The 11,141-nt window shown below is 27.9% G+C and overlaps 2 protein-coding genes across 3 annotated transcripts; one reads left to right on the forward strand and one right to left on the reverse strand.

The window, feature by feature from the left end:
• Positions 1-490: 490 nt before the first annotated feature.
• Positions 491-8,381, reverse strand: LOC135954009 (zinc finger protein OZF). Of its 2 annotated transcripts, XR_010576232.1 has the most exons (5): positions 8,274-8,381; positions 2,577-3,474; positions 2,053-2,445; positions 1,279-1,982; positions 491-538 (listed from the first exon to the last, which is right to left on the reverse strand). XR_010576232.1 is itself a non-coding variant. In XM_065504055.1 (4 exons), the coding sequence occupies exons 2-4, from the start codon at positions 3,201-3,203 to the stop codon at positions 1,386-1,388; spliced, it is 1,617 nt and encodes a 538-aa protein (XP_065360127.1). In that variant the 5' UTR covers positions 3,204-3,474; positions 8,274-8,381; the 3' UTR covers positions 491-1,385. The 2 variants fall into 2 exon arrangements, 1 of the variants encoding a protein (XP_065360127.1); XM_065504055.1 differs by having other exon boundaries at positions 491-1,982.
• Positions 8,382-9,661: 1,280 nt separating this feature from the next.
• On the forward strand, positions 9,662-10,347 carry Rpb8 (DNA-directed RNA polymerases I, II, and III subunit Rpb8). Its single transcript, XM_065503835.1, has one exon. The coding sequence runs from the start codon at positions 9,694-9,696 to the stop codon at positions 10,144-10,146; it is 453 nt and encodes a 150-aa protein (XP_065359907.1). The 5' UTR covers positions 9,662-9,693; the 3' UTR covers positions 10,147-10,347.
• Positions 10,348-11,141: the final 794 nt, after the last annotated feature.

Raw genomic sequence — 11,141 nt, forward strand, 5'->3', positions numbered from 1 at the left:
TCAAGGTAAGCGGTTTCTCTATAAAATACACCCTCGATAATGCTATAAAAACAAACAATTTGTGAAAAGCAATGAATTCTTTAAGTTCTTAAGTTGTGTATAACAGATTTTTTCTTGGTATACATGTTACGACAAATGTCTAGATTATCCACTAATAATGTTGTAGGGTATTGAAAATTATTATGTTTGGAGAGTTCATTGCTTGCTAAATATTCGATATTCTTCTAGATATTACTGGCACCATGGGCCAACATTTTGTAATGTTATTGAACAATCAATAAACAAACAATATATACATTTCTGTAGAACATTTTATGAACTTTATTCACAATGTTGGCTCATAGTATTATTGGCTTTAAATTGTATACATAATCAAACGATTTACCTGTTAGCAATTTATCTTGATACCCTTTTGCTTAAAACTTCTTCATTTTTTTTCTTTAATAAGCAGGTTAGTGATTTATGTTCTTTTTTTGGAATCTTGCTAGTATTTAAACTTTAAATGGAATTGCAAACCTTTTTGTGGGTATCTTGAATTCTGAAAATAATTAAAATTAAGTTACAATTAAGTTTTCATTCTTTTGTTTTTTTTTTAAATTCATATTGTACATTCATATTGTACATATAATAAGTTATATTTATTTGTTTTCATTTTTTGTATTAAACTTAAATTTGGTATTTTGGTTTATATGTTTTCTTATAGACTAAATGAGGACTAAAAAGTATAGTGGCAAGAAACTTAAACGTTTTTTTTTTAAAAAATTCACATAAAATTCATTGAACTGAAATTGAAATTTATTTTCATTTTAAATAAACATTTCAATGTTTTAATTTGTTTTTGGTTTTTCTTGTTATTAAAGGTGGGTGTTGCTTTAATAAAAAAATTAAAAACTATAATAATCTTTGGATTTAATGTAGGAAAACTTAAAGTTAATTCTTTGGGAAACTAAATTAAAAAAAATCACTTTGGATTTAAACTAAAAACAAATGGCAAGTAAATATATTCCTCTTAAAAAGGGAATATAAAAGGGAGAAATGAAATTATAAAAAGCAAAAATATATTAATAAAAACAAACAACTGGTTTGTTAGTTAATATATTTAGCTATATTTTTACTTTTTATTCAGTATAAAGCAGCAGTTATGTGCGTTTAATCAATAAATCATAGTTTATGATTTAATTTTAATTCAATTATCTCTTTGTTAAATCATTTAAACGCACATACCTAGCTTTATTAAAAGTGGATGTAAAAATGAATTTTAAATAATAAAATGCTTACGTATGGCACATTAAAAATGAATTTGATTGATGAGTTAGTTGTGTAAAGATGTAAACAAGTATAAAAATATACTCTAAATGTAAGAGATGAGTTTTGTTATAGTTAGTTTATTTTTGTTTCATGTACATGGAAACTATCTTTTCCAAAATATTATCTGTTGTTTGGTTTTCTTCGCGAAACTTTTCCATTACTTTGACGGGCACAATCCAATTGAGAAATTCTTCCACATTTAAGCGCATTCTTTCCAAACATGACAATTTCGAATCATCATGGGCCTTACGATTGGCCAATTTTAAGGCAGCTATAACCACATTATCAATTAAACGTTTCTCAAAGCCCAGTTGTTGTAGCTTTTGATCCGAAGAGATTTTCTTCAGCAATATGGCCATCAGGAAACGTATGTGTGATAAGGTTTGTGTTTCATTATATTGGGCATCCTGCTCTTCTGGTGTAGTCGTATACTTTCTACATTTATGCTGGTGGGTTTCTAGATCAATTTTTACTTTAAAGAATGCTTTACAGCCCTCACACATGTAGGGTTTTAGTTGTTTGTGTATCTTTTTCATATGAGTTTTCATATGGGCCAGTTGTGAGAAGGCCACTTCATCATCTTTGCACAGCAAACAATGGAAGGGTTTCTCGCCCGTGTGTTTGCGTATGTGTAGTTTCAGAACGCTGGAATGGGCAAATGTTTGACAGCAAATCTGAAATTTATTAAAACAAAAATAAATTAATATGGTTTAACATAGTTGTTTTTATAGTATTCGAACTTACTCTGCATTGAAAGGGCCTTTCTCCCGTGTGCATACGCATATGCACATTAAATTGAGACTTTTGGGTAAACACCGAATTGCAGATTTCACAAACATAAGTCTTGACATTACTATGAGTTTTCATATGACTTAGCAAATCATTTTCTTCGATGGGTTTTTTACAAATATCACAATCCAGTTGCTTGAGTTTGTAATGCAATTTATGGACATGGGCCTTTAGCAGCACATCATTGGCAAAATGTTCTTTACATATTTCACAAAAACAATCGGGCGTTTCTTCATGACCCTGCACATGGGCCTTCAAATTGGAGGATGTTGAAAAGCGCTCCGAGCAAATTTCACATTTAAATTGTTTGGGAGCATCATGATGATGGGTGACCATGTGCTGGTGTAACTGGAATTTTAAATAAATTATTTAGTTTTACTGAACTAAAACCAAAACAAAACTGCCTTCAAATAATAAATTTTAATATTAATTTTAACATACATACATACATATGTATAATAAAATATTGATTAACCCACCTGTCCACCCCTGGCAAAACGTTTATCACATTGCTTGCAGGCGTAAGGCTTTTCTCCCGTATGCAAACGCATATGCAGTCGTAATCTCTCCTTAAGAGCAAACTTTTTAGGACAGAGTTTGCAGGCAAATTCTTTCTCCCTCTTATGGGCCGATATTATATGATTTTTCAAGTTGATTTCTTGGCGATAGCTCTTATTACATGTCTCACATGTAAAGGGCTTTTCGTTTGTGTGTACAAACGTGTGTCGTGTTAAATCCGATTTGCCACGAAACTCTTTGTGACAGGTGGCACAGATGTAGGTTTTACGTGCCCTTTTAGCACCAGGCTGTGTGGGATATACCTTACATTTTTCCGAATCCTCAGACTGTTCTTCTGCCTCGTCGTCGTCGTTGTCATCTACATCATTATCACTGATGACAACTTTTTCTATGTTATTTACTTCGATAATTTCGGGTTCCGCTTCATCATCTGTCACACATAGTTTGCCCAATATGGCTTCTTCTTCGTCTTCGTTGAGCTGAGGAAAGTGTTTACGATTGGCGGGGGGTGAAGACAATGAGATGCCACTGTCGGCCAACACCGATGAAGCATCTTCTTTGGATATAGAGCGACGACTGCGTACCATATTTGTTTTTATTATTTTTTTTTATATAAAATTAGTTGATTTGTACAGTTTTTTTGTTTTGTTTTGTTTTAGAAAACACCTTCACCTTTAGAATGTATTTTTAGAATTTTAAGGGTCTTAAGCCTTAATTTGTAGCAACTACCATTCAATATATATGATTTTTGTTTAGAGATTTTGTTAATTTTTAATTAAGTTACCAACACCAAAAATTTTTCGAGAATAATTTTTATAATGTACATTTTATTAGATTTTTTCTTTATTTTTTGCACAACTGAAAAAGAAATTTAATATTAGGTTTTAAGAATTATATGTACATTATATTGAAGGTATATAAGGAAAATTAAAAAAATTTAATTAAAATTGTTTAATAATTTTAGAGGTTTTACTGTTATCAATTTGCTTGAGTCACAATTTTGAAACTGTTTTCATTTATTTCTTTATTTTTTTTAATTACGTGTATTTAAGACACTTGTTTAATAATATTTGTTGATAAATTTGTTGTTTCCTCAAGTTGTTTAAACACATGCAGAGTATTTTTCAGTCAGTATTTTTATTTTCAGATATCAGAGCTTAAGCTTTATTACTTATGAAGCTAAAAATCATACTAAATTGAAATTCATTTCCAGACTGAATGTCCCATTTCTTTTTCGTTTTATTTTTTTTTTGTTGTCTTTTATTTTGTTATAGAAATGTTATCAATAAAAAAAATAAAACAAAAAAACTGAAACACTTAAACAATTACAAGGTCTAAGTAAAAATAAATAAAGAGACACAAATTTACACACATGACGACGGCAACGACTGACTGCAGAGAACACACACACTGGTTTGCTAAGTTTCCTTCCTTAGTCTTTCGAGCAAAAGGCGACAAATAAAATATTTGTCCGTCCGTCTGCCAGTCGTTTATCATAGAACTGCATTTATCAAATTAAAACAACATTTTTTTTATTTTCTTTATATAAAGATAATAATTTAGATAATGAATAATGTGTTATCTGGTTGTTGTTTTATTTGTTTTAATGATAAGAAATACATATATAGTATATTGTTTTAGAACAATTTTATTTAAATATGGTAGTTGGAATTGTGACTGTTATAAAAGAAAAACTTTAAATTTAAAGTTCTTAACAAATTTGTATATTTAGCTTATGTAGACTCAACGTTTATTTAGAAACTGATTTTTATAGAACAAATTGTAAAAAGCAAATCAACAAATGAAGAAATAAACGAATTTCATTTGAAATTAAAATTTTGAAAATTAAGCGCAAAAGTCATAAAAACAAATATAACAGTGTAGAGCGTGTAAAAAAACAGCAAAATATTGTGTTTATTTGTATATGAGTTGAACAACAAAAAATAAAAATAAAGCAATAGCAACGGCAGCAATTTAACAACAATGAAACGATTTTCAAGTAGTCCAAACCTTTAAGTGACAAAACCATAGAAAACTAAAGCAGAACAGTGGTGTCTAAAGAAGTAAATTGGATAACGAAATTAAAGGAAAATTTATATACTTAATATAACATTTGTTTATCAGCATTTAAGAAAGCAGTTTTTAAGAGAATTAGGGAGGACCACAAAAAAAATTGTGATCTTCGTCCCGGAACGAAGTCTCATCCGACCGAAGAATTTTAACTGAGCGAGAGCTGTATCAACCGGAAATGTTCAACGTTTGTTTGAAAAAAATAAGGGATTTATTCAAAAAACACGACCGTAAAACAATTTTGAAATTTTTGTATGAAACACTTAGTGGTTAGTGTGGTTCATACAAATAATAAATAAAATAAAATAAAATAAATATATAGAGAGCTTAGTGAGCTAAGAGATTTTAATAAAAACGCTAGAATAAGTAAAAATATACTGGTTGCTTAAAAAACGTTAACAATTGTTTACATTTTTCATTTGGGTAGTCGATATAGCCATGTTGAAATTAAAGCTCCCAAATAACTTACACACATGACTGATACATCAATATATCCCCTATAGTCCAGGTTGGGTTTCTATTTAAAATCGGGAAAACCAGACCATGAGAAAAAACCGCGACTTTTTCACAAATTCTTTTTTCACACATTTTTTTAACCTTCTGGATAACTAATTTATATAAATTCGGACCAACAATGGGTCAAAAATCGGGAAAAATATTTTGTAGCCCGAATATTTTACCAACATTTTTTTTTTTTAAAAAATTTTTTACCAAAAATATATGGGTCAAAATCGGGAAAAATAATTTCAACACGAATTTTTTTTCACCAAAATTTTTTTTTTTAAAGTTTTTTTTTTTGGTCACGAAAGAAATGGTAAGTCCATTTTATGACAAGCAGAAGAGACAAATTCGTTTTCAAAAAAGAGACCTAGGCTAAAAATCAAAATTTGTTACCCTCTAAAACCCACTGTGCACTAATGAATGCAATTCAGAATTTACGACAAATACAATAAGATTCATACAATCAGAGCAGTGTCGAGTAATTCTTAATAAGTAAATGAAGAAGAAAACAACAAACACACACAAAAAACGAAATATACAATAAAGCACGTCTAATATAACAGAGTAGAAGTAGAGTGGAGTAGTAGTAAGTAGTGTTCTAAACATGGAAACAGAACAAATACAAAAAAACACATCACAACACAAAAAAAAATCAGACGACAGAAACAACAGAGTTATTATTACTTTAAAAATAAGTATAAAGTCATATGTAGATGTGTTTATATTATCGATTGTTCCTTAGACCATGTGTGTAGCAGATGTTTATTGATGACTGCACGTCAATACCCAACACAAACATACTGGTACATTCATAGGAATATTCGAAAAGAAGAAAAACAAAACTAAAAATATGTTTTCAATGAACTCTATATTTAATACAAATATAAACGTGTTTAGATCACCACTCCCTATATAGTATAAAGCAAAACTGAGTCAAACTTAAAAAATTTCACCCAGGCCCAACAATTTTAAAATGGGATTTTCCTCCATACATAATTGCCACATTTTCTTCTACTCGTATTAAAAAAAAATAAAATTTTTTATTTCACTTTTTTTTGTTGTATATGCTTGAATAAGTCCTCACCTAAAAATCATTAGTTTAACGGCAATTAATGTTTAAAATGCTTTTTTAACATTAATTTCCACAATAGAACTACTGGTTTTTAACACTGTTTGGTTTTAGTGAATTTGTTCGACCCTTTGTAGTGGTATTTGTGTTGAGTTCAATGTAAGTTTCAGTTTTTTATTTACACAGAAATGCAATGTAAATTTATATTTCTGTTGTTTTGTCAATTTGTGTTTGGCTTGGTGAATAATTATTGAAATCAATGCATATTATTTCAAAATGTTTCTGTTTCTGCTTGTGCTTTATTTTGTGTTTCGGTTTTTCTTTTGTCAAAACGGTACTAAGGGTGCTGAATAAGCATATTCAAATTAAGCAAAAAAAATAAATGAAAAAAACTAAGTTTTTGAGCAAAGGCAAACTACAAGATAAACAAACAAATTTTATATGGTTGGGTAAAACGAATTGTAAATATGCTATACTTTGACCTTAGCCATAAACTACATAATGCCTATTATACATAGTACCTACAATTTTATGTATTTCTAAAGCCTAATAAGAATGTAGTTTTGTAAATGAGTTAGCATAAAATATAAATTTTATATTAAAAGGTTCAGTTAGTTTTGGTAACAAATAGGTATGTTAACTGCCTGTTTCTCGATGTCATATGAAAAGTGAACCGAAATATCTACTATGTTTTAAAAATATTGTCCAAAAAAATATTGTTATACCGTAGTTTGCAAAAGTCCATTTTTTCTTAACGAATTTTTATATCACGTTTGCCATTTTTCATTTGCGACCCCTTAAAGCCAACAAATGATTGAGATGTAAGCAAAACACAAATAACTGCCTCTATTTTAGACGTATTTTTTATACCTATATATCTGGATTACTAAGTCATTCCCAATAAAGCCCTACAAATTCAAGCACTTGAATATTTTGTTGGAAAAATATTTAATTTTTCCAAATAAACATGGGGCTTTAATTTATTATTTCTTTTTACCGGCGAATGCTTTTGATATAAAGTGTAATGCAACTACATATATGTAATTCAATTGCTTGACACTGGATTTCACTTGAATTCCAGACCTTTCCAACGACATTTATATAACAGCAATGGATCAAAATCGGGAAACACAAAACACGGGTTTAACACGATTTTTTTTCAAAATTTTTTTTTCACCAAAATGTAACAAAAATTATTTTAAAATTTGTTTAACGAAATATTTTTTCACCAAACATTTTTTTAATCAAATTAGTTTTCCAATCTTTACAATTTTTCTATGAAAATCACTTAGTTTTTAAATAACTTTTAAAAAGTTTTTCATATTAAAAATTTTAAAATTTTTTTCCGGTCGTGTTTTTGAAAGGTATAGCAGTTATATCACTATTGTAGCTCTCGTACTTCTTAATTTTAAATTATTCTTAAGAATATTAAAATATGCCTACATTAAAATCAGGAAATGAATTTCAATTTGTTTAATTTTTAAAAAATAAATTAATATTTTCAAGGTTTGTGATCAAAGTCTTTCGATTTTAGAAAAATTAAAAGAAATCCATAAAATTTAGGAGCTTACATAGATTTTAATTAAAAATGTTATATGTATAAACTTTAAAAATCAAACACTTTTGAACAAAATTAATTTGTAGGTTACTTTGCATCAATTTAAATTTAAAAATTTCCAATTGTCCAAACAAATAATATGAACCTTGTATTTGTATACAATTTTCAACAAACTATTTAGAATTCTTATTATTATATTAATACTTTACACTACATACTTGAAAATAATTCTTAACACACTAGATTTTAATAGATTTGAATAAAAATACTTCCACCAACTCTTACTTTTAATTAATAAAAATTAAATTTTATGCAGGCAATATTTTGCGTTAATCATACAGAATAAAAAAAACACTCTCTATAGAAAGCAGGCAACAAAGCAAATCATATAAATAAGAATTGTTATTGTAAAGCAATAACAAAACAAAACAGAAAATACTAATAAAAAGAAAAACTTACCCTTCCGCACTTCAACCCTCTGCGAAACAACATGAAATAAATCACAAAAGTTCAACATCTGCTTTTATTTTTTTTTTGCACAATTCTCGAAAGTATTTCTGCCTGCAACTAAAATAAATGAAAGATATTTAATTATTTAATTTATTGTATTTGTTACTAGTAAAAAAAAACTACCGAATTTAATAAAAAGTTATTTCTTTCTTAGCGTTTAGTTAGAAACTGGGTGGAGGTTGTGGACGGTATGGGGTGATATATTGGTTGCTGGTTGTTGATACAACAATCATTCACCACTCCCACACTTTTTTATTACTTACAGTTTATATTTTCCATTTTCTAAACTATTTTCACTGCACAATTAGTTATTTAAAAGTATATTTTATTATTTAGAATCAATTAAATTAATTAATATTGTAGCACGACTTTTTCACTGTGCGTTGATAAATTCTTTTCTTTCTTTCAATCTAATTCACATAACGGCTGTTCTTTTCAGGGTTGACAAAGTTGGTACATTTGTACTTTTTTGTTGGTACCATTTGATGTTAAAAAAATTGTAATTGAACACCAGTGACTCGTATGTTACAGTTATAATAAATATTTATAACTTAAATTTAAAGAAAACTGTTTATTTGTTTTAAATACATATTTCTTTAGTAAAAATATTGCCTAAAAGAATATTTGCATCTTATAATTATAATGATAAATATATTTTTTAAGTAATAAAATTTAAATAAATTTTTCACAATTTTTTGGAAATAAGAAAGTTATGGTTTTCTGTTAATTTGTTTAATTTAACCGCCAGTATAACTATAAGTTAACATATAAACAGATATCGTGTTAATAGGATTCAAAGTTAAAAAGTACTATGTTATTTTGTCATCTCTGACGTGTAATATTGTGGCCATGTTGCCACATTAGAGTTATTTTTCCCACCAATTTTTTCATAAATAATTTAAAAAAATTTAACCATTTTTAATTTATTGTTTTTAATAACATTTACCATGCAATAGTAAAATTATTAGTTTTGTTATATTTTTTAGTTCAGAATACAGGAGTTAAACAAACATTTAACAAAATTTCCTCAAATTTTAGTGCTTTCTAGCGAAAATTAAAAAAAAAAAAAAACACTAGACCAATATGGCATTACTGTTGTTTGTAAGTACAGACACAAACCTTCTTACTGCTGGTGGCATCTCGTTTTTTCTTTTTATCAAGATCTGGCATTACTTTAAGAGAACTGTCAAAAGTAGTAAACAACACGCGCTACTAACTTTTTTTTACACATTTTACATTTATTTAGTAAATTATTAAATAAATTCAACAGGTTAGTGTTTTATTAATATTATTTATAACAATAGCTATAACTTTATAATAATTATAATTTATTTTAGCCAAACTCCTACAAAAGAAAAAAAACAAAGTCATGGCTGGCGTTTTGTTTGAAGATATTTTCAACGTGAAAGATATGGATCCAGAGGGCAAAAAGTTCGATCGTGTATCCAGATTGCACTGTGAATCAGAATCTTTTAAAATGGATCTGATTTTAGATATAAATTCCTGGTTGTACCCCATGGATTTGGGAGATAAATTCCGTTTAGTTTTGGCCACAACATTGCGTGAAGATGGTTGTCCTGATACCGGCGAATATAATCCTCTCGAACAGGAGGGCACTAGAGCCGATAGCTTTGAATATGTCATGTTTGGCAAAGTCTATCGTATTGAGGGTGACGAAGCGCATAATGAAGCTTCATCCAGACTGTCGGCATATGTCTCGTTTGGTGGTTTGTTAATGCGTCTGCAGGGAGATGCCAACAATTTGCATGGTTTCGAAGTGGACCAACAAATGTATTTATTAATGAAGAAATTAGCATTTTAAATTGAATTGTTTTTTTCATTTAAGTAGATATTTGAAAGTGTAATGCAAGTAAAAGGACTCAAATTTTAATTATATAAAAAAATCGAAGGACATTCAAAAAAATAAACAATTTGTGTTGCACTTTTGGTGGTTTAAGTAAACAAATTATATTTTTAAATAAAAATTAAGATTATTTAATATTTTTTTTATTAAAATAATGTATGAGAATGTGGTTTCATTTTATTAAGGTTGTGAATGAAATCAAGCGAATTGTGAGGATATTCATTCGATTTCAAAACACAGACTTAATGCCAAATAATTTAAAGGAATTTGATAAACATTTATTGAATAATATGAAAATAGAACATTAAACAATATATGGAAGTAGTTAATAGAGCCCAGACTTTTTCGTATTCGAAAACTAACATTTGTTTATGGCTACAGATATATGCATATTCTTTCAATAAGAAATTCGAAAAAAATTATGATAATTTAAGAAGTTGCAATTTTTTATGAAATGGTTCGATTAAGCTTTTAACTGTATCAACTGTATATCTGAGCATTTTTGAATTCGTGAAAAGTAAGATTTACATTAGAAAATCATCCAAAACAAAAAATAGATTTTACAGTAATATTAGATAAATTTAAAACTTGTTAGTAAATATGTATATACTATTGAGCCTGTTGTGGGTAATTCGGCTTTGATTAATTTAACTTAAGTTTTATTCACTCAAAACTTAATTCATAATTAAACATTTTCGAATATGAACAAACTTAAAGCTTTTGTTTATGATTTTAGGGTTTTATTTAAATTAAGTTTTTTATAAAACTTTTAGCTGATTCAATTTGTCATAGTAACGAAATAAATTTGGGTTGCGGGAATTTTCAAACGAATTATTTGAAATTTTGAATTAATTAAATTTTTGCTTAATTCACTAAAATCTATATTCTGAATTAGGTTAGGTTATAAAGGCAGCTAGTTATCAACCAGCTCACTTGGGTGCAGTAAATTGGTC

This window comes from Calliphora vicina, chromosome 3, assembly GCF_958450345.1.
Source record: "Calliphora vicina chromosome 3, idCalVici1.1, whole genome shotgun sequence".
In the NCBI taxonomy this organism is placed as follows: domain Eukaryota; kingdom Metazoa; phylum Arthropoda; class Insecta; order Diptera; family Calliphoridae; genus Calliphora; species Calliphora vicina.

Excerpts from the sequence above, each read along its gene's own strand:
- LOC135954009 (XM_065504055.1), bottom strand. The coding sequence starts at position 3,203 with ATGGTACGCAGTCGTCGCTCTATATCCAAAGAAGATGCTTCATCGGTG. Across the intron at positions 2,446-2,576 it reads GTTTTGCCAGGGGTGGACAG|TTACACCAGCACATGGTCAC; the intron begins GTGGGTTAATCA and ends TTAAAATTCCAG. Across the intron at positions 1,983-2,052 it reads AAAGGCCCTTTCAATGCAGA|ATTTGCTGTCAAACATTTGC; the intron begins GTAAGTTCGAAT and ends AATAAATTTCAG.
- Rpb8 (XM_065503835.1), top strand. The coding sequence starts at position 9,694 with ATGGCTGGCGTTTTGTTTGAAGATATTTTCAACGTGAAAGATATGGAT.